This window comes from Pezoporus occidentalis, unplaced genomic scaffold, assembly GCF_034315485.1.
Source record: "Pezoporus occidentalis ecotype Australia unplaced genomic scaffold, CSIRO_AGI_Poc_V1 ctg105, whole genome shotgun sequence".
In the NCBI taxonomy this organism is placed as follows: Eukaryota; Metazoa; Chordata; class Aves; order Psittaciformes; family Psittacidae; genus Pezoporus; species Pezoporus occidentalis.
The window spans coordinates 1,473,190-1,500,968 of NW_026912832.1; the positions used below are offsets into that span (position 1 = coordinate 1,473,190).

At 40.5% G+C, this 27,779-nt stretch overlaps 1 protein-coding gene across 8 annotated transcripts in view; it reads left to right on the forward strand.

Moving 5' to 3' along the window:
- The window catches only part of ARHGEF7 (Rho guanine nucleotide exchange factor 7), a 124,797-nt gene that overhangs the window by 77,578 nt on the left and 19,440 nt on the right, over nucleotides 1–27,779 (forward strand). For all 8 annotated transcript variants that reach the window (XM_062619355.1, XM_062619340.1, XM_062619324.1 and 5 more), the window contains 8 exons: nucleotides 11,651–11,789; nucleotides 12,666–12,725; nucleotides 13,715–13,861; nucleotides 15,325–15,411; nucleotides 18,891–18,969; nucleotides 19,653–19,792; nucleotides 20,455–20,679; nucleotides 22,584–22,677. In XM_062619355.1, the coding sequence (XP_062475339.1) occupies nucleotides 11,651–11,789; nucleotides 12,666–12,725; nucleotides 13,715–13,861; nucleotides 15,325–15,411; nucleotides 18,891–18,969; nucleotides 19,653–19,792; nucleotides 20,455–20,679; nucleotides 22,584–22,677 (971 nt within the window). The remainder of the gene's footprint in view (nucleotides 1–11,650; nucleotides 11,790–12,665; nucleotides 12,726–13,714; nucleotides 13,862–15,324; nucleotides 15,412–18,890; nucleotides 18,970–19,652; nucleotides 19,793–20,454; nucleotides 20,680–22,583; nucleotides 22,678–27,779) is intronic.

Consider the following 27,779-nt stretch of genomic DNA (forward strand, 5'->3'; position numbering starts at 1 on the left):
TCAAAACAAGCTTGTGAAATTCTGGCATAATTGATCTGATTACTAGTAGGGTTTTTGGACAGTTGGTGAATTTTAACTGTAAATAGTAACTGTAGACCTGTAAAAGCCTTGTTTGTGTGTACTTTATCATGTTGTACCCTTAGCTTTAGTTTTGGGTGATATGAAGAGAGCGTGAGCTTTCCAAGTTTACAGAATTAGTGTTTCCTGTGTGTAAGAAGTAGGATGCTGACAATGCGATGTAGGGAATTCAGCTTTGGACAGACCTTGAATTTTCGTAGAAGATGCCCTGTATCATGTTGAGGGAAGAGTGAGGCCAGAATTTAATTAGTCTGCTTTCATAAACTTTTGCAGTGTGTTCTCCTGATGAGCATGTGCTGAACCAATTGGTAGTTTGAAGCTATTTATGCTTGTGCTTGTGGTACAGGACAGAACCATGACCTTCTCTGGAAGGTTAGACATAGTTCTGTCAGGATGTGTTCTTTTTCCTTCACAAGCTCTCTCCTTTGTTGTTGGTGGTTTTTTGTTTGTTTGTTCTTTTGTGTTTGTTTGTTTGTTTGTTTTATGGTTTTGTTGTTGTGGGTTTTTTGGGGGGGGTGGGTGTTTATGATGTTATGATGAACCAAAGTAAAGATACTCTGAATGTTCTTAAAACTCCCTTCACAAAAAGAAGCATAATCTATTTGTTTTCTCTACTGTTAGCTCCGAAGAACTCAAATTTTGTTTTAACAGCAACACTATGTGGCCTATTTGTGAGCTTTACTCATAATACTGTAAATAAAAAAACACCTTCTAGCTACCAAATATTATGAACTATCACATATGTTAGTAAGACATGTAACTATGTTCCAGCCCCAGTTTTAAAAACCAAAGCTACAAATTCACATTGCAAAGTAGGCAGACAGAAGTTAGGGGTTTTCATCATTACAGTTCAACAAGACAAAATATGTTTAAATCCCCTGACGAAGCTCCTTAGTGTTTGATGGCCTATTTCTAGTACCATGTTCTTTAAGTGGTAAAATGTATGGGTGATCCACACCTGTGGGGGTTTTAATGCTCACAGTCTTAGATACATTTTTTGTTTGTTCGTGCCTTTTTACTCTTTCCACATAGGTGTCTGGGATTTAATCTATAGATGGAACATGGCAAGTGATAGCAAAGTGATCATCTACCTTTTCTTAAGGTTTGTAGATGCTTGTAAAGGATTATCCTACTTTCAGAACTCTTGGAAAACACACAGTGTTTTCCATAGACACGTCTGAGAAAATAGTGATAGAAATGTGAGGAAGGAAAGCTGTTTGTTCTGCAAATGGAGAAGAGAAGCATTTCTTCTGTGTTGCTTTGCACATAGGTTTTTCTAAAAAAAAGTTCAGCTTCTGGCCTGTAAAGTCAGCTTTATATCAAATCCTGGTGGAATCAGTGTTAAGTGTCAGAGCAGTTAAGTGATTGGGATGTAGAAGTAGGTTCAAAGCAATTGTACTGTTTGTAAGAGATTGCTCAAGGGGAGAAAGTTGTGATAAACAGCTTTCTGTTTAATACTGTTGTGTTGCCAGGCATGAGTCAACTGAGTCATGTGTTATTTGGTTGTTTGGTCGGTTTGTTTTATTATCTCGGGTTTAGTATTCCAAGTCCTTCATTTTTGTTGAGTAGCTTTGCTGTTGGTAGCAAGTAGCTTGACTTAAAAATTTTGCCCGAGACCTCTGCCGTGTAGAAATCAGAAGGTGGCTTTAAGCAGTTCTGAACCTTTTTCTTTCAGAAGGCCTGGAAGGTTTCAACTACACTGTTTTAAAGGTAGAGGAAAAGAAACAAATAACAAATAGATTGAAGGCTTGAAGAAAAGGAAAATACTCTGAATTTGTCTGTTTTTGTCTACGTAACTAAGATGGTTTTAGTGTGTAAAAGCATCCCTCATAAACCTTAATGTAAAAATTACTGTGAGATTTAAGGCCAGTCACGATTGTAGTAATAATGAAACAACTACACTGCAGTTAATACTAGATAATACTAAACTGGAATTTTTAGACATGAGACTGAGGTTTAAAACTTTTTAGAAACGGTGATTAGTTGGCTGGTTTTGGGATACAGTTTTAGCAGAGGGTCCAAAAGCATTATGTGTGCTTTAAAAGCAGCAACAATATGGCAGAGAAAAGGGTGTCTGCTGAATTTTTGGGTTTGAATATCATGTTTGTAACAGCTGTGCTCTTCAGTAGTGTTTTAGAGAGGAAAAAGGAATAGTCTGCAGGAGTTTGATTTGGTACATAAATTCTTACTGTCTACAGCAGATTATTTTTTGCTATGAACTCTGTGTACTTCATGAACTGAACATGTGCATTAACTGTGCTTCTGAAAGCCTTTCTACAAAAAAACCCTAGCAGATAATTTTATGTCAGTCTTGTGTCACAAAAATAGTATTTTCTGTGGTTTAAATTCACTTGCTTTGGTGGAAACAATACCAACAAAAAAAATGCCAAGACATCTCCTAGATAATTGCTCTAGGTAAAACTCCAGAAACTTTACTAGGTAAAACTCCAGTAACTTTACCACTACTTTAGTTTTTTATTCTAGAGAATATACTAGTTTTATTGTTGTGTTTTACTGTCACATACTAAAAACAACTTAAAGGAAATAGGCTATAATTCTCAAGCATTAACTTTATTCTTTCTTTAACCAGTTGGATCACTGTAATATCAAAATTGTAAGCAGTCATCTGGTTTGATGGAATATCCCACATATGAGGCTTTTATATGTAATTTTCTGAGGTATCAAGTATGCTCTTTGAGCCAGGGTAAAGACTATCAGCATATGTACAAATAAAACAGGACAATATTAGATATATTTCGGACTTCTAGTCAAAAGTGTCTTTGAACAGCATTTTTATGAAGCTGTTTCTAGATAGCAGTACTTGGGGTGGGGCTGGAGATTTAAAAGGGGCATTCAATTGGAATGTGGCTGTCTTTCACCTCCCTGTTCCCCCCCTTTTTTAAATGCCATTCAGTATGAATGCCGGCCTGTGTTTCCTCTTTCTCTTTACCGTTTGCTTCTTGATCATACGTAGCAGCAAATGGGGGCTCATATTGATCCTGCCCCTCTACTCTGCTCTTGTGAGACCTCACTTGGAGTATTGTGTACAGTTCCGGTGTTCTAAGCATAAAAAGGACATGGAACTGTTGGAACAAGTCCAGAGAAGGGCCACAAGGATGATCAGGGGACTGGAGCACCTCCTGTATGAAGACAGGCTGAGGAATTTGGGGCTGTTCAGCCTGGAGAAGAGAAGGCTGCGTGGAGACCTCATAGCAGCCTTCCAGTATCTGAAGAGGGGCTATAGGGATGTTGGGGAAGGACTCTTCATTAGGGACTGTAGTGATAGGACAAGGGGTAATGGGTTAAAACTTAAACAGGGGAAGTTTAGATTGGATATAAGGAAGAAATTCTTTACTGCAAGGGTGGTGAGGCACTGGAACTGGTTGCCCAAGGAAGCTGTGAATGCTCCATCCCTGGCGGTGTTCAAGGCCAGGTTGGACGAGGCCTTGGGTAACATGGTTTAGTGTGAGGTGAACCTGCCCATTGCAGGTGGGTTGGAACTTGATGATCTTAAGGTCCTTTCCAACCTTAACTATTCTGTGATTCTAAAGGGTATGCACATATATGTTCATATGTATATATATATGCATATTAATAGAAATACAGTCAAGGCTGAAAGGGATTAATTATTTCTTAATGAGATTTTCATGTTTGGCTCTTCAAAGCCACTATCAGCTTTAATTTCCTTAAGTTACTCAATAGTCAAGCTGTTCAAATGAGTATGATGGAGAGGCATGAAGAAATGGGAATAAAACCTTATACAGCCCATACGGGAGATCAGGTTCCAAAGCTGCATGTTTCTGAGGTTGTATTTACACACAATGTAATCACAACAACAATGAACCCTTGCTATGGAATTTGGCAACAAATTTTCTTCTTGATTCCAGTTGTGTCCCTGTAAGTTTTATCGAGGTGTTAGAGTTTGTACTCAACTTCTCCAATTCTATACAGTCTTGAAGTTTGATAGGTACTTTGTGTCTCAGGAGTTGTTTCAGAGCTGTTGCATGGTTTTCTCCAGAATTAAAATTCTTTGTGTAACAGATCAAGAATTTTGAAGAATTAAGTAACTTTTCCTTAGGTCTGTCATCATGTCTTGCAGCTGTGTCTGAAGCCAGTGGCTTTAGCCACCACAATTAGCCACTTCCTGAAGAGGTAGAGTTTGCCAGGTACTGTTGGATGGTGGCTCTGGTGCAGATCAGTGTTTTACATGTTTTCACGACTGCCTCTTATTTTGTTCTTCTTGTTCCATTCTCTCATAGTGGCTAGAGTGCCACCATACACAAACCTTATTGTGATTAATTTATTTGGTAACAGTCATGCCTTTTTGGCTCCATTGTAAGAGGTTTGTTTCTAATATGCAATAGTTTTGTTTGAAGATGTCAGTTCAAGTCCAAGGTGATCCAGTATAGTATAGGTGCTATTTTAGAGGATTTTGCTAGCTAGTGAGAGCAGTACTGCCTCAAGGTTGTAGTGTCTAGTCAAAGTAGCATTGGTTATTGTGTGTGCTTCTCATCACAGACCTACACTTGCCTTCTATTAAGAGAAGAAGCAGGAAGACCAGCCTAAGCTGTAAAAGAATGAATTTCCCTCAAATTAAAAAACACATTTGGATAGAAGGTACAGAAACGAGTAATTGCAGTGGAGTAAGGAGCCCCAGGAATGGGATGTTACCTTCCTGGGGGAAGATCAATCACAAGCCACAAGGTTCAGTGCAAGGAGAAACTCCAGCAAGGATTAAGAGGAGGCAGAATCATAGAATAGAATCATAGAATCCACTGAGTTGGAAAAGACTTTTAAGATCATCAAGTCAAACCGTTACCCCAGAACTGCCAAGTCTACCACTAAACCATGTGACTTGAGGGCCTCATCTACATGTTTTTTGAACACTTCCAGGGGTGGCGATTCCGCCACTTCCCTGGGCAGCCTGATCCAATGCCTGAGCACCCTCGTGTGAAGAAATCATTCCTAATATCCAATCTAAACCTCCCCTGGTGCAGCTTGAGGCCATTAACTGTTATCCTGTCACTTCTTACTTGGAAGAAGAGACCAACCCCCACCTCACTCCATCCTCCTTTCAGGTAGTTGTAGAGAGTGATAAGGTCCCCCCTGAACCTTCTTTTCTCCAGACTAAACAGCCCCAGTTCTCTCAGCCACTCCTCATCACACTTGTGCTCCATACCCTTCACCATCTTTGTTGCCATTTTCTGGACCCACTCCAGCACCTCAGTGTCTCTCTTGTACTGAGGCGCCCATAACTAAATACAGTGTTGGAGTTGCAGCCTCGCCAGTGCTGAGTACAGGGGGATGATCACTGCCCTGGCCCTGCTGGCCACATTATTTCTGATACAGACCAGGATGCTGTTGGCCTTCTTGGCTGCCTGGGCACAAGCTGGCTCATGTTCAGCTCCATCAGTCAGCACCCAGCATTTGGTGTCCGCAGACTTACTGAAGGTGCACTCGGTCCCCTCGTCCAGATCATCGGTGAAGGTGTTCACACTGCTTGGGCTCCTGAACTCTGTACCAGTTGCCCCAAGGCCCTGAAGTCCTTCTTGAGTTCACTCAAGCTTCTTGAAGACATTTCCTAAGAAGCTAGGATTAGGATTTTGTGGACTGTGTCCAAAATGGCAAGAGGAAAGATAACTGAATATAGAATTCGCTGAAGGGTAGATAACATAATTTTAAAAAAGTCTGACAAGCCCCACTGATAAGTGGCTGTAAAACTCTTCTGAAGAAGTACAGAGAATACAGACCTAATGTAATTGGTGTTAAGTATATAATTATTATTGGGGAGGGGGTGTAAGGTGGGTTTTTATTTTTGGTTGTTTTTTTTTGGGGGGGGTGTTGGTTTTTGTGTGTTTTTTGTTTGTTGTTTTTTTTTTTTTAGTTTAACAACACCATGTCTATTTTAAAACAAAATGGAAGAAAAATGCTTCCAAAAGAAAATTTAATTTGAAGAAAAAGCAGACAAAAAGTCAGTAATATACGCCTGCTTTTTTAATTTTGCCAAGAGGCAAGTGTCAAGTCAGTTTGCAGTTACAAGAAGGTTATTCACAGATCTTTGCTTCTTCAAACATTAGTTCTGCTAGATTCTTCTGTTTTCTTAGATAACGTGTCCCAGGCATATTCTCCACTTGCATCACAGACCTAGCAGTCTGGACAAAATCTGTGGAGCTGAAACATCACAGTTACTTCAAGTAACTGGAGCGTGGAATACAGATCAGCTTGAGTCAGGAAGCTCTTTGTGCCTCCCTCACTTTGGTTCATCCCTGAGCCTTCAAGTGTGCAGGCTGATGTCATACACCAAGCAACAGTCCCTGGGAGAGGAGCTGGACTGGGAAGTTTAGCACTAGGAAGTTAAAAGCTGCTGTTGAGGGGTTGCTGAACCAAGCTGTGCCGCAACGCTCTCAAAATGCGGTGCCTGTGTGCAGTCCTCAGACCCCTCAGCAGTGATAGCTCATGCTCCATCTATTACAAAGAAAGACCTACTTCAGAAGTGTAAGTTGTGATTTTGTATGGTTTAGTTCCTGGATCTGCTTTCCTCAAGTTTAAATGGCTTTTTATTTTTCTTAACCTTCTGTTACTTGTAGACGCATCTGAACTTGTTTTCTTCACTCCCGGGCTCTGACTTCCAGCTTTTGAGGCATCTGTACTAAGAAAGATTTGAATATATTAGTAAGGCTTAAAGACACTTTTCATGGTGACCTTTAAAATATCTTAAGCTGTGAACTAACTAGTCTGGAGCAGGGAGAATTCTTCAGCTTGAGATTTCAGGCTAAATGAAGCACAGCACTTTTGTATTCTTTTCTGCATTTTATTCTGTAAAATAATGCTAGTAGTGAATTCAAATCTCAGCTGCCTTTTTCGGAAAAGCTATTTATTTAGGCAGTTGAGACTAAGTTGGTGATTTCACCATTGTAAAGTTTTTCCTGTTCAGCTAAATGATAATCTTTTTTTAAAAGCATCCTGCCTAGCTGTGGGCCAGAGTTCTATTTAGCATGTACTGCCTGGGAGATTGTGGTACTTGCAGGCATCAGTTAGAAACTGTGACATGAAAGAGCCATTGTCTTTGGTGAAGCAGCTGCACCCTTAAGCTACTGACACTGACTTTTAAGGTGTAATTAATTAAAAGACAGTTGTGAACTGTTGTCATATTAAAACAGTATTTTAACTGACCCATATTTTATTGAAAGTAAACTTTTCCATTATGTTCTGTGTCGTGTTTTTTCTTTGTAAGTAAATGAAGGATGTGCACTTTAAGCCTTGAGATAAAGTAAAATCAGTTTTGCCAGATACTGCAGGTCCATGAAACTGCAGAGGTAGCAGGTTGGTTTAAGATGAGTAGATTGCTAGTGGGGTTTGCATGATGGAACTGCTCAGGCAAAGTTTTGGGTACTGTTGTATTAAAAGAGAGTGTGTGTGTGTGTGTGTTCATCCTAGAGTTTGGACAAGCTGTCATGTCAAAACTTGTGAGAGGGAAGCACAGAAGTGTATGAAAGAAAACATTGTCCTCTTGAGAATGTTGGGAGGAAAACTACGCCATTCAGTTTTAATTGCACCTATTAATGCTGCTTTGTGTAAAAGGCTTCCTGATGATGCCATCACTAAGCCTGTTTTTCAGGACTTTGTGTACATTTCAAGCCTGCTGAGGTTTAAACTAGCTCTGTAGGTTCCTATACTGTGATTAAAGAAAAAGACGATAAGCAACCAAGTGTTTGGTGTCAAGAGCAGTGCATGGCTTGGAAACTGCTGCAACATTGTGTAATCACAATGTGTGTTTAATTAAAGGCATTGCAGAGTAGGTAACAAAAATGGATAATTTCAGGCTTTTATTTCAGGTTTCCAAGTTGTCTATTTTAATACAGGCAACAGTGAGGTTTTGGTTTTTTTTGTCCTGTTTTCTCGCATGTCTATTTCATAATGCTGAAGCTGGGGAGAAATGGAACAATAATAATGAAAATTGGAAATGTGAATGTGGGTGAAATAGTAACCAGTGTTTCTCCTACTCTAACGCATTAAATAAAAATAGGGGAGGGGGAGAAGCACAAGCATTGTTAGCAGATAGCTCAGCAAATACATTTGCATAATGCATTTGTGTGCACGCAGCATCCTGGAGTTGGCCACAGTAATTAGGAATGGGGAGTTTTGCCTCTTTGCGATTTTAAGGTGAAAATTGGTGCTGTTCAGAACAATGTAAATTGAACACCATATGGTGTTTGCGATTGCCGTGTTCTGCAGAACACACTGCTATGTTGGGGAGAAAGGAGAAGCTGCATAGATATGTGTATGGATGTGCTGCTTGAAACGGGCAAGACTAGCAGATAGGGTGAAAGGGAAGAGTTGATAAAAGTTAAGGCTGTGTGCCTGGCTGAAGAAAACAAAACGTGAAGAATGTTTAAGTGTTTCATTCCTGTTAGTTCTTGTAGCAAGTATCTTTTACTTAAAGTAGATGAAGATACTTGTCAAATACCATGTGTAATTTAACTTTATGATCCTCACATGGATGGGGATACTTATGTGGAGAATTAATGGATAAAACAAAAAGAGCAGAGATGTGCATGTCAGCAGTGTCACATACATAATGAATTAAAATTTGAAACGGCTGAGTGCCTTCTGACAGAAGGGCTTTCACAGGTAAACTCTGGTAAAGCTTCCTGTAAAAACTGGGTGTTGTCCCTTCATTTGCCTCATCACCTCACTGGAAGCAGCTTTTTCCCTTTTAACTGCGTCAGGAGGAGAAGACATGCCACTACACTATAGATGTGCAGCTTTCTGTTTCAGTGAATCAGCCTAAATCCTCAATGAACAAGTAGCTGGTAACACTGTAAACCCAAAACATGAGTCAGAATCCTTAGTCTTGTTTAGGGTGCCACCAAGATCAGTTGTCAAGTTCTGAAGTTGGTGTGATTTTTATGATGTGTACGTGCTGTGACTAAGAAAGTGTAAAAGCAAAGTAGGTCTTTGGGCTGTGGGTGTTCAGAATTGGCCAGCTTGACTGAAACTTAAATTTAAGCTAGAAAAGTACTTGGGTTTGTCTGTGTTGCATTCATATAATTTTTCATGCAAGGTACTGTAAGAGACTTCTCAATGGGCTTGAATTTTGGCTAAAACCTCATCACATCATGGGCAGATTTTAGGAGGCCTGGAGTTACTGACACATGTTACTTGTGAGGGACATAGCCGGATCTGCCTCGTTGAGCTGTAGGCATTCTCAAGTGTGCACAGCCCTTCCCTTTGCATCTTTAAAATGCAAAGCAGGTGTTAGGAAATTCCCTCACAGGCTTTCTTGGCTCTGCAGTTCAGTACAGCAGAAATAGCACAAATCCGTGTGCTGAGGAGTGCCTCAGCCCAGGTAGTAATGGGGGTGGAGTGCTCTAAAAGGTGTGGCATAAGAGGTGGTATTGGACCTGACAGAATTCGAAAGTATGTTGGATGTATTTAAGCAACTTAGTGTGCGTAAATACCAGTTAACCTGCAGACAGTTATTGGAGTAAACTGTGGAAAAGCCTTTTCTTCTGTAAACTTGGGGAAGCTTTAGTGGCTAGGAGGAGAGAGATCTGGGTGGGATTGTCAGTAAAGCACTTTCATTGAGTTGGAAAGGGCGTGATTCATGCCTTTATTTTACTCTTTTCATCTGTTTAGACAAATTATATTGATAAGCAAAGTGTCACTGGTTGTGAAATTCGAAGGAGTGTGTGTCTTGGGGGAGGTAGGGAGGTCTGTTTTGTCTTAATCTGTGTAATGCTTTTCTATAGTATGACTCACTGGTAATCGAGCATGTGGATTATGGCGCTGTCCTATTAATGCTTTTTTTCCTAGGGAAATTGAGCAGGTCAGGATTTGCTTTCACTTCTGCAAGGGCACACTGCCCTAGATTTGGAGGTTCTTGCCTTCCCCTTTTTGTTAATGTGGCCGCAGTATGCAAGTGTTGCCCCTTTATTGCAGTTTGATGTTTGACAATGTGTTTTACACTTTCTGAAAGTACTGAGTAGCTGGCTAAGGCTTCCTTTGACAAATCAAACTGTGCCAATAACCAGGGAGAGAAAAATGTTTCAAGTAGTAATTCTGCCTTATGGGAGAGTAATACTATTAATCAGTAGGAAGTAATGACTTTCAGGATATCTTAGAGTGGAATTTGCACGACTGGCACGTGAGAATAATGTGGTTTGTTGTGTTGAGGGGTTTTGGTTTGTTTTTTGTTTTTTTTTTTTTTTTTAGATCTAGTTAAGTTACCGTAACAAGGGCTCAAAACATAAGCAATCCCATCTGCAGACATCTAAAGTGACACAGCTTTAATGCAAGAAGATGTTGTCTTTATAATAAGGGGCTTTCTCAATTTCCTTTATTTAGATTTTTGTCTGTCTTCAGCTTGTATTTTCTGAAGCCTAGGAATCAGCTCAGGTGCTGCTCCACCTTTGTTTCCCCATGGAGCTTGTCTTCCACTGCAGTCCTCTGAAACCTCTGCTTTACAAGGAAGAAGATGTACCCATTTTAAATTTTCTTGTTAGCAAAGTGAGCTGGAATTCCCAGGATGCACTGCTTTTGTAACTGGGCTAATGTAAAAAGTTGAGGAGCTTGGCACGTTCTTGGAAATGATTCAAATATGAAAAAAACAACTGGATGGGGAAGTAGCAATTCATGATACTTGGAAAGCATAGATTTCTTACAGCAGCTTTGCTGTCAAAACAAGTATGTTGCACAGGTACACCCCCAGTGAAACCTTAACTTGTTTGAGAATAGATTGCATGGTAATTATCTCTTCTATGGAGCTATCATTTGTATGGCTGCTTATTTGGTCATTTTGTAATAACACCTTGGATGTGTGAGGTGAGGTCATTAAACAAGTAACATTCTATGTTTTTCTGTTAGTGCTTGACACCTTTAAAATATCGATGCTTGATTAAATATGAAACCATTGACTCATTTATGCTCGTGTATTACTTGTGTAAACCATCTCTAAGGTCAGATGGCATTTTACTAAAATAATATAGGGTAAATGGCTTTATTCTGTAATCATTGCTTGGATGAGGGTAGCATTTAAGAGCTGTCTTTCAGCATCAGTTGCCTAGAACTGAGGGTTTGATCTAATCTCTGTTCTCTGCATGGACCTCAAATCAAGTAACATTCTATGTTTTTCTGTTAGTGCTTGACACCTTTAAAATATCAATGCTTGATTAAATATGAAACCATTGACACATTTATGCTTGTGTATTACTTGTGTAAACTACCTCTAAGGTCAGATGGCATTTTACTAAAATAATATAGGGTAAATGGCTGTATTCTGTAATTGTTGCTTGGATGGGGGTAGCATTCACCATCAATTACCTAGAACTGAGGGTTTGATCTGGTCTCTGTTGTTCTCTGCATGGACGTCAAATCTGCAGATTTCTTTGTTCCTGTATTTAATGCAGAAACTGACTGCAGCACTGAAGTTGTGCTTGAATCACTTTTTGATTTATTTGGCCTCTTGTCTTACTGGCAGAATTCATTGTGGATGAAAGACTGAAGAATCCAATGTAATTTTAATTGTTTTGGTAACTTGATCTTAATTTGCTTTAATGTCTTGTGTACACAGTGAGGAGCTAGGAGAATTCATGGAGGTGAAAGGTGCCAACAGCCCCGGGATCCTTGTACTGACCACGGGCCTCAGCAAACCTTTTATGCGTCTGGATAAATATCCCACGTTACTCAAAGAACTTGAAAGGCACATGGAGGTATATCTTATCAGCATTTATGTTCCAGCTTAATGATGATTTGACAACAATTATTTTAAAGGTACATGTCAAACATGATGGGACCCAAAATTACATTTGTTTGCTCTTCCATCAGCCTTCTGAAATACGGGCTGCAATGGTTTAAAACTTAGTGCAATAAAACTTCTGTAAAAACTAAACATTTAAAGTTAAATTAGCTAGAAAAGCTAATCGTCACTACTAGACCAGTCTTAGGGTCTAGGTTGACTTGACATTGAATGCATCTGCTGCATGATACTTGAGGCTACTTTCTCTTGTAGAAGGTGTGCTGCTTCTCATCTTAGGACCTCAGTGTGTCAAACACCAGAATAGTCCCTTTGGCTTCTACTGAACACTGTCCAAAAATTATCTTTCCAGTATGGGAAGGTGTTTGAGTAGCTGCAGTTTCTACTCTTGCGTTATATAGGTTAGATTTTTGGAGTGTGAAGGAGAGAGAGAAATAGAAAGCATATGGGTCTTTGTCTTGTCATACAACTTGGTTTGTTAGTCACTGACAACAGAACATACCAGTCAGTAAGGAATTTAGTTTGTGACAAAGCTAACATGCCAAATAAAACTCTTTAAAATAATCACTTTCCTGTTAGGATTTCAAAATCTCTTATCTACTATGTCTTGTAAAACTGCCTTGGGTCTATTTTAAGCTAGAGTAGGAATGATACGAGTGTGTCTTCATTTTTACTACAAGAAAGACCACCAGTGCTTGATGTAAGAATAAAAAGGCTGTGAAAAGACAGCACATCAATCTACAACTTTTTAAAGAGTTGTTTATTGTTTTTAGTTAAGAGTCTAAAAACTTTTTATTTTACTAGATCTAAATCTTTTCTCCATTGGTTTTAGGATTATCATCCGGATCGTCCAGATATTCAGAAATCCATGACTGCCTTCAAAAACCTTTCTGTAAGAGTGATAAACAATAGATGGTTATATATTTTAAGTAGAATATTTTTGAATTTCATCTCCCTCTGTTGCTTTGAAACAGTGAGGCTTTTTTTGTAAATATATAAGAAATTTGTGAAAGCTTGGAAATTGATACTGTTTGTGGGATAGTTAAGGATAGCCCTTTGCTGGAGAGTTACAGCAAATACACTATTGATGTAAATGCCATGCAAAGCATTTGCCACCTCTTGGTCTTCCTTCACACTTGTGCTTTGTTTTCGTTTCTACTAGTGCTAGCGTAACTAGGGTCCTGAGTAAGTGCTTCTTTACAGTAATTGAGCTGCAGCAAGCATATGCTTAATACAGTCTCAGTTACAATAAACTGAATGTTTTGTGCTTTCTGTTAGAGGTGCGTGTGGTGGTAACCCAACATTTTCGAGTTTGTGGTTTGGGGATCCCATTCCATTGGGTGCTTTACAAACAAGAGAAAACAGTTCTTACTGAGAAAAATTCAAATGAATGGGAGTACAGCTAGTAGAGCAGGTTAGAGACTTTTAATAAAAATAGGAACACAAGGTTATAAACACAGTTTGTGCAGTTGGCATAGCTCTTTTTACTAAAGAATTAGGTGCTTTGTTGTATAGTCGTGTATTTGTGACAGCTGTTTTACTCTTTTCTGCTGAGCCGAACAATTTGTGGCTAGAAGTACAAAAATTTAAAATGTAAAGAAAGGAGAAATTTGAGAAACAGAGCTATTGGCTATGAGTTTGGAATGGTAATTGAAGTAAGTGTATTGAAAAAAAAAAAAGAATGTTCAAGTTAGCAAAACAACTTTTTGTTTTTTTTAAGAAATAGGGGTAGTAGTCATCTAAATGAAAACACTTCAAGGTGGGTGCTGTCTTCTGTGCTACAAACACAGCAGTAAATACAACTGTAGTGGTATTTCTGCTCTTAACCAGCTCCGAATTCATAGAGTTGATAGAGATGATGTTTTTTCCTATGTTTGTTAGGCACAATGTCAAGAAGTACGGAAACGGAAGGAACTTGAATTACAAATACTGACCGAAGCTATCCGTTGTTGGGAGGGAGAGGATATTAAAACACTTGGCAATGTGATTTACATGTCCCAGGTCATGATTCAGTGTGCTGGAAGTGAGGTAATTTCCTTCTCATCTTCTTGGGTTTTTCATTTTGAAGAAAATCAATTATAATCATTTTGCAGCAGAAGTAAACAGAATGTTTCAGAATTACTAATCTAGACTAAAATCTTTCTCTACTGATTTAAGGCTTTTATTACAAAGGCTGGGATTAATTTCTTTGAAGATGGATGGTCTTGTCTGTAAAATTTACTGAAATGGAACCAAATATAGCAGTTACAGACATTGTAAGATGATTTTGCAGGACCATTTTCAAAGTGCATAATTAAACAGGGTTTTTCACATGTAGTTATGTTACAGGATCATTTTGTGTAGCAGTAATTATGGGGTGTGTATTATAAAGTGTCTTTAAGGCACAGTTGCTGTTTTGGGCACTTGGCTCAAGTAGTAAATTTTGAAATTTTTAAAATTTTTGAAATTTTGAAAGCTTGAGACCCAGGTAGTTTGAGAGAAGTGGAGTAAGAAGAGACATTAGAAAGTTTAAGGTGGTGCTGTGAAGTCTGGGGTGATTTTTTTTTAAAAAACATCCAAGCACACAAAGAAGATGCTGTCCTACCAGAAATAATGTTAAAATAATCGTAAAAGCAAGTGCCAACAGAAAGGAAATATTCTACAGATTAGACATGTTTTTACTGTGATTTGTTCCTCTGTAAAATCAATGAAGCTTTGAACCTGGTGGGGGCTTTTGAATTGCAACCTCATTCAGTCAGTTTCCTCCATTAGAACAAAGATGCCTATAAATACGAAGAAAGAGAAAAGTGTTTATGTAACTGAATAATTAAGAATTAAATTTGTTAGAATTAAAACATTATACATTAATGCATCTCTCTTCCATTGTTTGTAGTGGTAGATCTAAGAGAAAACCACCTCCTCCCATAAAAACGTCCTTTGTGCTTTTGTTTCTGGATAACTTCTTAAGTGAAAGCAGCAAATTAAAGCTGTAACAAAGTAATGAGGGCTTTTTATTGTAAATATAAGCATTATTACTTTTGTATTCTTTTTCTACGTTGGATCGTAACCCAACATAATTCAAAAATCTGATCTTTTCAACTTGAAACACCATGGTTTTGACATTACTGTAACAGCATCCATCTAAATTTATATTAAGAAACAGATCTAATGTGTAATTTTGGTTTTGCTGAAAATGGCAAAGCAGTTGTTACCATATTAAACAAGGTCAGTATTTCACCCAGACTATAAAATTTCTGTTTAAAATATGAGGCTTTACTCTCCAGGAGGAAGCATAGGTGTGTGTTACTGTCAATTTTCAAATAGAAAATCAAATATCTGTCTTTGCTTTTTTTTCTAGTTTTACAGACAGTTAATTTTGCCAGAAGTAAATATTTGTTGAGTAATTATGGAGTAGTAACGTTAGTGGCAGTTTCTAATAATATAAAACAAAAAAAAGGGGTGAGGGGGCTTGTGATGTTGTATTTACGTTTTCATTTTCTTTTTTTGATAAGGAAAAGAATGAAAGGTATCTTCTTCTCTTCCCTAACATTTTGCTAATGTTGTCTGCCAGCCCAAGAATGAGTGGGTTTATCTATCAGGTAAAGTAATACATGTATATATGTGTATAAATCTTCTGGGGGAAGGCGGTGTGGTTTTTTTTTTTTTTCCTCCAAATGGTATTTCAGAGGAAACTTTCAAGAATTGTTAAACTTCTGCATTTATAAAGATAAAATCTAATTTCTGCAATAAGAACTGGTCATCTGTTTCATAAAATTCTGGTCTAGAAGCATGGGGTTTGATTTTTGCAGCTGTGATTATCAGCAGGGTTGTTGTTTTTTATTACCTTAGTAGTAGTAGCTAAGGAGTGGAAGTGTTGGTAGCTTTTTAGATCTACATAGGGGGACAGTGCTGTTGTACAGGTTTGTTACTGCTCTTTGCTGCTCAAGTCTTATCAAAATTACACAGCACTCAGCTTTCCTTCGTGTGAATCAGGCTGTTGTCATCTGTTTCTTTAGGCATGTCTCCATTAGTGTTTTATATTTGAAATTAATCTCTTTTTCCTGTTTAATGATCTTTGAGTCACAACATAGAAGTTGTTTTGGGGCTCACAGACTAGATTCACTCTGGGTGAAGCCAAACTGGAAGGCATGCTCCAGAAGTGCACTTGATCTGCTCCAGTTCTGTGAGCAGATCAAATACATGAACTGACATTCAAGCCCTGGGCCCAGCTTAGACTTAGCCGACTGTAACACCACCTGAAATGCATGCAATGTGGGCATCATGTCCTTAGCACCAGGTTTTTCACTGCACAAATCTTGCACTCACTGCTGGTAGACAGTCTTTGAGCTCTCCACCAAGTTTCCTAGCTGAATACTTGTGCCTGTTTCCCCACTACAGAAATAGAGCATTTGCTATAGTACAGGAGGATCAGTGCTGATCAGGTTGGCTCCTTTGTACTTTAGAACACATTTGCAGAAGCACTTGCATTTTGGTATGTATTTCCAAAGACTCTTGAAAAGTGAAGCTAAAGCAAATGAACAGTCCGTGATTTCCTAAATTCTTTATAAATGTTCAAGTATTGCTGTGTTGTTTCCAGATATCACATCAAAACATCAAAAAGCAAGGAGAAAACTGCAACAAAGTTTTAAAAGGAGCCAGAGATTTCACCTGCTCTGAGTACTTTTGTAAACCAGCCTTTCAAGCCGTTTCTTTCTCCTGAGTAGTGATATGCCTGCTTGAAGGAATGCTGAAGTTTAGTCATTTGGGGTTCCTGTGTGATCAACCGCAGCCAGTTGTTTTGTTGTTTGTTTTTCTTTATTGAAAGCAGTTGTGTTCCAAAGTTCATGTTTGGATTCATGTCTTACCTACTAGTAGTAACTTTATCGAAGACAGTGTTGCATTAGGTGATTTAAGTGGACTATCAGATTTGTTAGCTCTGTGCCACTCTGAAGAGTTTTTGGCCAGTTTTACCCAACATTGATGGAAAAAGATGCTAGAAAAGGCAGGTGAGCTCTGTATTCCAAGTGGCACATCCAGAATTTCTGATTAAGGTAGATTCTTGTGTACTGGTTAAAGGCAAATGACTAGAAATTTAGTGTGGTAACAAACAATATGAAATGAAACCACCTGACAGGTTTTATTTTGCTCTTCTATTGTACATCACTTATTTCTTCCACGTCCCTTCCACCTTGTCCCCCAGGAGCACAGCGCTGTTCAGTAAATAAGCAATTTTCTGCACATTAGTCTTCAGCTTCTACTCAGTATTGCCACAGCCCTTTCTTAGTGTTTGCCGTCCAGCCCTCTGCTGAATGCAAAACTCCTCAGTTTCCTCATAACCTCTTCCTAACACTGAGAAATTCTAAAATTTTAATGGCTACATATTCATAGCAAAGTGAAACTATTACATCACTGTTTATGTCTGAGACAGTGGCTCAGAGCTCTGTCTTCATCGCATGTGGGCCACCTGGACTTCCCTTCTGAGACTCTTGTCTCAGAGCTGGGAATGGATATGGACAGAAGATGATGCAGCTCCCTCAGTCATTCCCAGGGAAATGATGCCAATGGAGGCAGCATCCTACATTACACCCTCCCTGTATTTCTGAATATTCATTTACCAGCAGGCTGCATGTTTTCTGGTTGGTAGTGCTGATACCTGCCATGTTACCTAATAGGGAGAACTTTTAGCAGTGGTAAACCTAAATCGCAAGGGGCATAGGCCGTACTTCATAGGAGGGCTTCACAACTGTTTGTTGTAAGATGGGAAATGTAAAAGAGTCACAAGTTCAGTTCCATTTCCTCTGTGTTTTGCTGGGTTTGTACTACTTCTGTCCATGTGGTTCAGGCGATCTTTGTTTTTTGTCTCCAGACTTTTGCTTAGTGTATCCCCATAATCCATTTCCACCTATATCAGCGCTTTTTGCACCTCCTTAATTGTTGTTGTATGCTGTGTTATTTTCATGAACCAGCAAACATGGAAAAGCAGAATGAATTTTAGTAATGCATTGTAGTGCACAGTGCCACCATGTTTCCTTCAGTGGAGAAGCTGTTGCAAGAAAACTCTTCCTTTCTCTTTGGCATCTTGGTCTTGAGCATGCCCTGTGCATACAGAATATCAAGTGATTTTTAGTTTCAGGTGTCTAAGAAACCTTTGTCCATTCTGCAGTCATTAGAAAAGAAAGAAAAGAAAAAAAAGTTGTTTTCTTGTCCCTCCACTGGAGCCAGAATTCCCCAGTGCATAGTATTTGTGCTTTTGCCAGCATGTGCTGAATAGTGTTTTTGTGCAGGAGAATATAGGACCTGTCTTAAACTTTCATTAAAGTTGCATTTTTGGTAAAGCCTTTTCATCCTGAGTTGTATTTACTCTTCAGTGCTTGTAAACGGTCAAAAAATTAGCCTAAACTGACTTTGCTCCTCTCTCCTCCCCCTGCCCCCCAGCTTGACTGGGTTTAAAATGAGACATTACCTTCTGCAATATAATATGTTCTTCTGAAACATTACAAGTTTAAAGATGTTTTTACTGCTTTGGGGTTTTTTTTTTCCTCCGAGTACTTCTGTGAGCAAATTTAATAGCGGGGTTTTTAGAGACATAAATCTGCAGTAAATAATTGATTCATTTGTTTAGTGAAATCTTTTCTAAATCTACTTGTACTACAAACCTTGGTTTGAGAGCTAACCAAACAGTTTGCAAACAAATGTTCTTAAAGATAAATCAGCATTGCCTCTCACCATGCAATATGGATGACCCTGAAGGTTTCAGTTTCATGAACCCGAGGCTGTGATGAGTGACCGCTGTTACATTTTATATGGATTTCATAGCCTGCATAGGTATCAGATAGACTGATATTGTCACAGGTGTCATTTGCAGAAGTTGAGCATGTTAAAAACTTCCATTACAAGGTGTTTGTATTGATTTTTAAATTTTTTTTTAACCCATCAGTGTGTGTCTGCCAATTTACTGTGTGGGTTTTTTTCAGAGCTTGAAGTTAATAGATACGGATATGAAGTTAAGGTATTCTTGATAATGTTTCTCTCTGTTGTTGGATTTAACTTCAGTGTTTCTACTTTTTTCTTTTTCCAGGGAAAGCTGCCAACGACAGGAATGACTATCACAAAGTTAGAAGACACTGAAAACCACAAAAATGCATTTGAAATATCAGGTATTGACTGTAAACATTTTTATTACTTACTCCAGGATATGCTATTTTAAATATCAGTTATTCTGTCTGAACAAGAAGGGAAAACTTTTCATTGTGAGGTTGACCAAGCACTGGCACAGGTTGCCTGGAGAGATCTCCATCCTTGAAAATCCTCAGAAGCACTCTGGCTGCAGTCCTGGGCCACCAGCTCTAGGTGTCTATGCTTGAGCAGGGGAGTGGATGACCTGCAGAGGCCTCTTCCAGTTGTCCTGTGGTTATACAAATTCAGTAAAGCAGTTACCCAGAGCCTCACTTGAAAGCTTCTTTGCTGCTTGTCTCAAAACAGTTCACAAACTGTCTTTGCAGTAGGATTCATACCCAAACTTCTGCATTTTAATGAATGGAGGCAGTAGCCTTGGAGAAGGTCCCTTATAATGAAGTAGTTGAAAGTATGCTACTGACCAGAAGAAAGGGAATTCCAGAGACTCTGGAGAAGCTTTAAGAGCACAAGAACAAATACATGGAGGAAATGCCTGTCATAACCTGTGAAAGTGCAGTGCTGCTGTACTGAAAACATGGGTTAAAGTTTTTGCTTAGTACTATGGGGATAAAATGTTTTAGGAAATTAGCATCTTTATAATAATGTCTGATAGACTAAATTGTTCTTCTGTGGTTTCTTACATCTTCTGTTTTCTGTCACCTAGGAAATATGATTGAAAGGATACTAGTGTCTTGTAACAACCAACAAGATTTGCATGAATGGGTGGATCACCTGCAGAAGCAAACCAAAGTCACAACTGTTGGGAATCCCACCATTAAACCTCACTCTGTGCCATCTCACACGGTAAGAAAGAGCTGGATTGAAGTGAATGAGCAGTGTATGCAGAATTAGGTCATCTGGCAAATATACCACCATGTAAAGCATTTTTTTTTAGCCATTAGTAACAAGAACTGAATGTTACAAGTGTCGTTTAATGGGTCAAAAGATCATTCTGCTTTTAATTGCGTGAGTAAAAGAATAAAATGCTTAGATAGTGCTGTAATAGTTTAGCAGGGTAAAAGAAAACTCCTTGTACATTTTTGATGTTGACCAAATAATACATTGCCATCTTTTAAGTATCCTTAGAACAGTAGGTTTTAATTGGTGATGCACTTGACATGCTGTGGAGGAACAATTTCTTTAAGTACTTTCTTTTAGGTTCTTAATTTGGGTTGTTGGATATGAATGGATCTAAATTTAGCTCTGTCCTTGGCGGTGAGAGAAATGGGAGCTGGGCTGCTTGTAGCTGTTCTCTTTAGTGCATGCTCTGTCAGTGGTAAACAATAAAACTTCTGTAAGATCCACTTTTCCAAATAATAATTGTATAACAATTTTCAAAGGCCAGCTACAATAAGTAAAAGCACTAGATAGCAAGTGAGATTATTGCAACAATCCTTAATTATATTATGTCTTTATTATGATAATATGCTTTCTTTCCTTTCCTGTCACCTTTGTGTCGTTGGCAGCTTCCTTCCCATCCAGTAACGCCCTCCAGCAAGCACTCAGACAGCAAGCCAATACCACTGACACCTGCATACCACACTCTCCCTCATCCATCACATCATGGGACTCCACATACCACAATAAACTGGGGACCGCTGGAACCTCCGAAAACCCCCAAGCCTTGGAGCCTGAGCTGCTTACGGCCCGCACCTCCATTACGGCCTTCAGCAGCTCTTTGTTATAAAGAGGTGAGATGCAGCAACCAAGAAATATGACTCTCTAGCAGGTGTGCAATGGGAAGCTTAACTTTTCTTTATACACCACCATTTCACAATTTTGTGCATGTTTTTATATACAGATGATTTAACAGATAGTGCTGGAACAATGCTAAATGGACTGATTCAGTCTTGCAGCTCAAGAGATACTAAGACTTGCTAGGAGAGGCTTCCTCTACCTCCCCCAAGTCCTTCCACTCTCTATTCAGTTAATAAATTAAGATTTTTTTTTTTATTTTATGTTTTTAAGATGGTACTTTTTTATGTTGATAATCCGGACTTATTACAGAGTGAGTTGTTTGCTAAGCACACTGCAAAGTATCTCGCATAAGGGATCCTTGGTGCTTCAAAGAGCTGTATCAAATAATTTTAAACAGCTGTGGTGGTATAACTGACTCTTAGGTGTCACTTTTAGTAGGCAGCTATAGCATATTTAAGAAAAGGAAAAAAAGAATGGTAACTGTCAAATGTTTTTGTACTTAGCAGAATTTGATGGCTAATGTTACTATTGGCAGAAAAAATGGCTTAAATTTTAAGAAGCTGTTGTATTTTTTTAATTAGAATATGGTATGAAATAGAAGTCTGTTCCAAGAGACATAAAATGTGGTGTGTTTAATCATAAAAAAGATGGTGGTGGTAGGTTAATTTGGTCTTGCCACTATGTTTTGCATGGTTTTGTAAATAGTAAGAAAATGGTAGCTTTATATTCGAAGTCTTTGTATATGTAAGGAGGAGAATATCGGATGCTCTGTGGCTTGGTGATATCTCTTGTTTCAGCGTCTTTCTCATGTATTCTTGTGATACTTAGTGTGAATCAACAGGGCCCAGAAAGAATAATGCAATTTATACCCAAGAACATTTTCTTCTGTATGATGTTGACAAACAGATTTCATTCTATAGACATGTAAATTGCAGTTTCTTAGAAACTGTAGCCCCCCCCCCCCCTTTTCTTTTCCTTTTTTCTTTTGTAAATCCCATAAACAACAGGGAAAAAGTGATAGGTGATTTGTAGTTGGAAGGTTAGTATTTAAGCTTAGTTGCTACAAGAGGTTTTTATGTTTAGTTGTACTGTACGTTCATTTTGTAACCTAAGTTAAATTCCTTTCATGCTTCCATGGGTAGGGCAATAAATTATCCCGTGTGGTGAAATTTTAATCACCTTTACAGTGTTCAGCATACAATGATGTTCAAAACCTATCTTTATCTTATTTGGCCTGTCCTCATTCACCTTTTTACTTTCTTGTTCTGTGTTTTTGTAGAGGATGTCTTGTATCCTTAAGGTAAGGGGTAGACCAGTATATCCCTTTTGTTCCTGTAACCTGACATTGTCCCTGTAAAATAGCATGACCACGTTTTGAGCAGAAAAGCTGTATTTGTTGGTGTATTTTTTTTTTTTAATTTTTTTATTTTTTGCTGTAGACCTTAGTAAGAACAGACCTCAACGGTTACAGATTCTGGCTTTGAAGAGTATACTACCTGCCAAGCTTTCTTTGTTAGGTCCTTTTTTTACCTACTGCAAAGTAGACAAGTGAAATGGGTTGTATCTTCAGAAGTTAAGTAAAAAAACCCATGTTAATGTATGCCTCTTCCCTTCGCTCTAGCTCCTGAACAGCCTGAATGCTTTTGCAGCAGCTTTTCCGGTATATTTCTGTTAATAGAACAAGATAAAATACCTGACTTTGTTGTGTATGGTTGGAGGAAGAGTATAGAGGAAATCAGCCAGTTCAGGCAAATTGGATGTGCTAAAAAATATTAAACTGAATTTTGGTTCTGTTAAAAGATTTTCAGTTAGTAACTCATGTGTGCATCTTAGCAGTTGCATTTTTGAAATATTGTAAAGAAGCTCTACTCTTCTTATTTTTATTTTCCCTGCACAGGATCTCAGTAAAAGCCCTAAAACCATGAAAAAGCTGCTTCCAAAACGCAAGCCAGAACGGAAGCCATCAGATGAAGAGTTTGCACTGAGAAAAAGTAAGAGACATTTGAACAAATCTCTAAATAATACAAAGGCTGGAATTATCATCAGTTTAAATTCTGTGAAAGTTAGACTTAAGAGTGTAAGCAAGCTATATTGTTTCCTCTCTCCTGTCAGGGGAGAGCAGGTAGGTATCTCTAGAGGTTGGTTTGTTTTATTCACTTTAGGTGCTTATGTCACGATGCCATTAGTGGCTTTCTGGAGCTTTACTGTTGACTAAAGTGGATGCATACTTGTGAGGTGCCTGTTTTGTCACAGAGCAAGGTGAGGTTCACTACAGAGCCATGTTAAGTTCAGTAAGGCAAACCTGTCTTTTGATACTGTAAACAACAATTTGAAGATACTGTCCTATTCTTGCAGAATACTTAGTAGCTATGTTCGTAAATTGATTCTAGTAGGAGCTTCTGCTGAGCTGGGTTTGGAAAGCTGGGTATTGCTGTTGGTTCGAAGACTAGTTGCTTCCATGGTCACTCTTTCCAAGATCCAGCAGTCTGCTCTAATCTAGAAATAAGGTCATTTGCAAGTGTCTGTGTCTGAATAAATTGCAGAGCTTTAGTCTTCCTTGAAATCTGAAGAAAACAACTGAAAGAGACTGATGAATGTATAGAAAAACAGAAGGGTCAAAATCTGGACACTGAGATATTTTGGGCTGGAGAGAACATTAATGTTATCAATTAAATGCAGTATTCTTTTAGTTGTCAGTGTCACTTTAATTCTTCTGTAGAAATTTGTGTGAATGAATAATCCAGTCATTCATATCAATGATAGGGTATTTTAAAATGAAGGCCCACTTCAGTCAATTGCTGAGATGAGTAGCTCGAGAGAGGACGCCTTCAACACCGGAGCGGGGGGGTGGGGAGATCAGCATCCGGGAGCCTCAACTCAGAGCAACAAGAGCCACCGAGGGAGCCTCGAGTCCTCGACAGGACCTGCCCAGGAGCCGGCAGCTCAGCTGACGGGAGCAGCTGACTCACAGGGATGGAGCCTGAAGCAGCGGCACCAGCCCTAACTGGGTAAAAACCTGCCCCAGGGAACGCGAGCGACCAGAGCGGGTCACAGCAGTTTGCGCGGGCAGGCGAGCGGGATGGTGAGCACTCGTCCTATGATCAGGGCCCGGTCGGGGAGCTCTGCGCTGGCTGCCCCGGCGGTGGCCAGCGTAGGCACCCAGGCAGAGCCGATGAGAGGGGAGGCTGCAGTGCAGAGCTCAGGGTGTAGAGGGCGCCTGCACTGGTCTGGTGAGGGAATGGTGCACAATGGGCAGGGCTGCACTCGGTGCGCCCTGGTGGAGGCCCTCCTGCAGCAGGTGGCTGAGCTGCGGGATGCTGTTAATAGACTGCGAGATGTCAGGGAAGCTGAGAGTAAGCAGGAATGCTTGCTCCCGGCCCAAACTGTGCAGGGGCCTCGAGCTTCACCTCTACCTCGTGAAGGAAAGGAGGAGGCTGTTAACCTGGGAAGCTGGGAATTAGTGACGAAAGGAACAACAAAAGAAGGAAAAGGACAACCAAAAGCAAGGGGCTTCCCCCTAAATCCCCTGTCCCTACACAGAACCGCTTTGCTGTCCTGCAGGGGGCTAATGAGGAAACACACTCGAGCCAGAAACAGCCGGCTGATGTCCTGGTAAAGAAGATCTCTATTGGTGCTGCTAGGAAAAAGCGGTGGGTCATAGTAGTAGGGGACTCTACAATGAAAGGCACAGAAGCACTCGTCTGCCAGCCAGACCCCGTCTCAAAGGAGGTGTGTTGCCTACCAGGGCACGGATCAGGGATGTGGCAGAGAGGCTGCCTGCTCTAGTAAGTCCCACAGACTATTATCCACTCCTGGTGATACATGTGGGTGCTAGGGATATAGATAGTAGTAGCCTGGGGAACATAAAGAAGGACTACAGAGCCCTGGGAGAGGTGGTTAGGGGCTCTGGAGCTCAGGTAGTCTTTTTGTCAATTCTCCAGGATACAGGGGAGGACCTAAAAAAAGCTAGGAGGATTAGCCAGGTTAATAAATGGTTAAAAGGGTGGTGTCATAGTCAGGGTTTTGGACATCTTGAACACGGGACCCAAGTTTGTAGGCCAGGTCTAGTGGGGGGTGGTGGAGCTGGCCTGATAAGGGAAAGAGCAGTTTTGGTAGGAGGCTTTAAACTAGATGTGTTGGGGGAGGGGGGCATCATTCCATTCCAACACACCCAGTCAGTTGGCAGAACCTATAATAAATGCTCAGAGCAATGTAGAGGTATCCCAGCCGCTCCAGCCAGTGAGCCGGCTTCATTTGGAGCTCGGCTCAGATGCCTCTATACAAATACCCGTAGCAATGGGAACAAACAAGAGGAATTAGAGATGTGTGCACGTCTATGGGGGTATGATATAATAGGCATCACAGAAACATGGTGGGATGGCTCCTATGACTGGAGTGTTGGAATGGAAGGTTACAGGCTCTTTAGGAAAGACAGGCCTGGCAGGTGGGGAGGGGGAGTTGCCCTTTATGTTAGGGATAGGCTGGAGAGTATGGAACTCGGTCTGGGGACAGGTGAGCAGTCCACAGAGAGTTTGTGGGTCAGGGTTAAAGGGAATATAGCTATGGGAGACATTACTGTGGGGATCTGTTACAGACCGCCTGATCAAGGAGAACCTGTGGATGAAGCACTCTATAGACAGATAGGAAAAGCCTCACGCTCACAGGCCCTTGTTCTCAGGGGTGACTTCAACCACCCTGACATCTGTTGGAAGGACAGTACGGCCCAGCACAAGCAATCCAGGAGGTTCCTCGATTGTGTAGAAGACAACTTCCTTCTGCAAGTCATAGAGGAGCCGACAAGGAGAGGTGCCATGCTTGACCTCGTGCTCACCAACAGGGAAGGGCTTGTTGGAAATGTGATGCTCCAGGGCAGCCTTGGACGCAGCGATCACGAGATGCTTGAATTTGAGATCCTCAGGACAGTGAGAAGAGCGTGCAGCAAGCTCACTGCCCTGGACTTCAAAAGAGCAGACTTTGGCCTCTTCAGGAGCCTGCTTAGTAAGGTTCCATGGGATATAGCCCTAGAGGGCAGAGGGGCCCAAGACTGTTGGTTGATATTCAAGGATCACCTGCTACAAGATCTAAAGAGTGTTGCATCCCAACTAGAAGGAAGTGCAGCAGGAGGGCCAGGAGACCTCCTTGGATGGATAAGGAGCTCCTGAGGAAAATTCAATTGAAAAAAGGGGCTTATAATAAGTGGAAGCAAGGACAGGTGGCATGGGAAGAGTACGGGGATGTTGTCCGGGAAGCTAGGGACCAGGTTAGGAAAGCTAAGGCTCAGTTAGAATTAAACTTAGCTAGAGGTATTAAGGATAACAGGAAGGGATTCTACAGGTATGTAGCAAATAAAAAACAGACTAGGGAGAATGTAGGCTCCCTCAGGAAGCTCTCGGGAGAACTGGCTACACAGGATTTGGAGAAGGCTGAGGTTCTGAATGACTTATTTGCCTCAGTCTTCACTGGCAAAGGCTCTGACCACACCACCCAAGTCTTGGAAGGCAGATGCAAGGACTGTTGGAATGAAGACCTTGCGCCCACTGTAGGAGAGGATCTGGTTTGAGACCATCTTAAAAATCTGAACGTGCACAAGTCCGTGGGTCCTGATGAAATCCATCTGCGGGTCCTGAAGGAGCTGGCGAATGAAGTTGCAAAGCCGCTGGCCATCATATTTGAGAAATCATGGCAGTCAGGTGAAGTTCCCGACGACTGGAAAAAGGGAAATATAACCCCCATTTTCAAGAAGGGGAAAATGGATGACCCGGGGAATTACAGACCAGTCAGTCTCACCTCTGTGCCTGGCAAAATCTTGGAGCAGATTCTCCTGGGTGGCATGCTAAGGCACATGAAAATCAACAAGGTGCTTGGTGACAGCCAGCATGGCTTCACTAAGGGGAAATCCTGCCTGACCAATTTGGTGGCCTTCTATGATGGGGCTACAGAACTGATGGACAGGGTAGAGCAGTTGATGTCATCTACCTGGACAAAAGCGTTCAACACTGTCCCACACGACATCCTTGTCTCTAAATTGGAGAGACATCAATTTGATAGGTGAACCACTCGATGGATAAAGAACTGCCTGGATGGCCACATGCAAAGAGTTGTGGTCAGTGGCTCAATGTCCATCTGGAGACCAGTAACGAGTGGTGTCCTTCAGGGATTGGTGTTGGGACCGGTCTTGTTCAACATCTTTGTCGGTGACATGGACAGTGGGATTGAGTGCGCCCTCAGCAAGTTTGCTGATGACACCAAGCTGTGTGGTTTGGTTGATACCCTGGAGGGAAGGAATGCCATCCAGAGGGACCTTGACACGCTTGTGAGGTGGGCAGATGCCAACCTCATGAAGTTTAACCATGCCAAGTGCAAGGTCCTACACCTGGGTGGGAGCAATCCCAGGCACAGCTACAGGTTGGGCAGAGAAGAGATTCAGAGCAGCCCTGAGGAGAAGGACTTGGGGGTGTTGGTTGATGAGAAAACGAACATGAGCCGGCTTCAGTGTGCGCTCACAGCCCAGAAAGCCAACCATATCCTCGGCTGCATCAAAAGGAGCGTGACCAGCAGGTCGAAGGAGGTGATCCTGCCCCTCTACTCTGCTCTCATGAGACCTCACCTGGAGTACTGTGTGCAGTTCTGGTGTCCTCAACATAAAAAGGACATGGAACTGTTGGAACAAGTCCAGAGAAGGGCCACAAGGATGATCAGGGGACTGGAGAGAAAAACTCTATTGGGTTCATATAATTTCTTCAACAGCTTGTCAGTTGATCCTGACAAATCTTTGGACAGTTGGCTTTTTCTGATTTATTATCACCAGAACAAACTAACAGAATGCATTGGGTAACAAAAAAATACTGCTGCATTTTTATGTTGGAGGCAGTTCAAATTGTTGCAGCAGAAAATCTTCAAGCCTAGTTTTTTGGTGGAGGAAAACAGGGAAAATGCTTTTAAAACAACAAACCATCTTGTCTTACACATAAACTCCTGGTTCCATGTAAGCTAAAGGTAGTGGTACCTCTACATTTCAGTTTGATTAGAATTTCACCCAGTTGCAGGTGAAGAATTTGACAGCATTTTCACTGAATTCCTTAAGGAGGTGGTG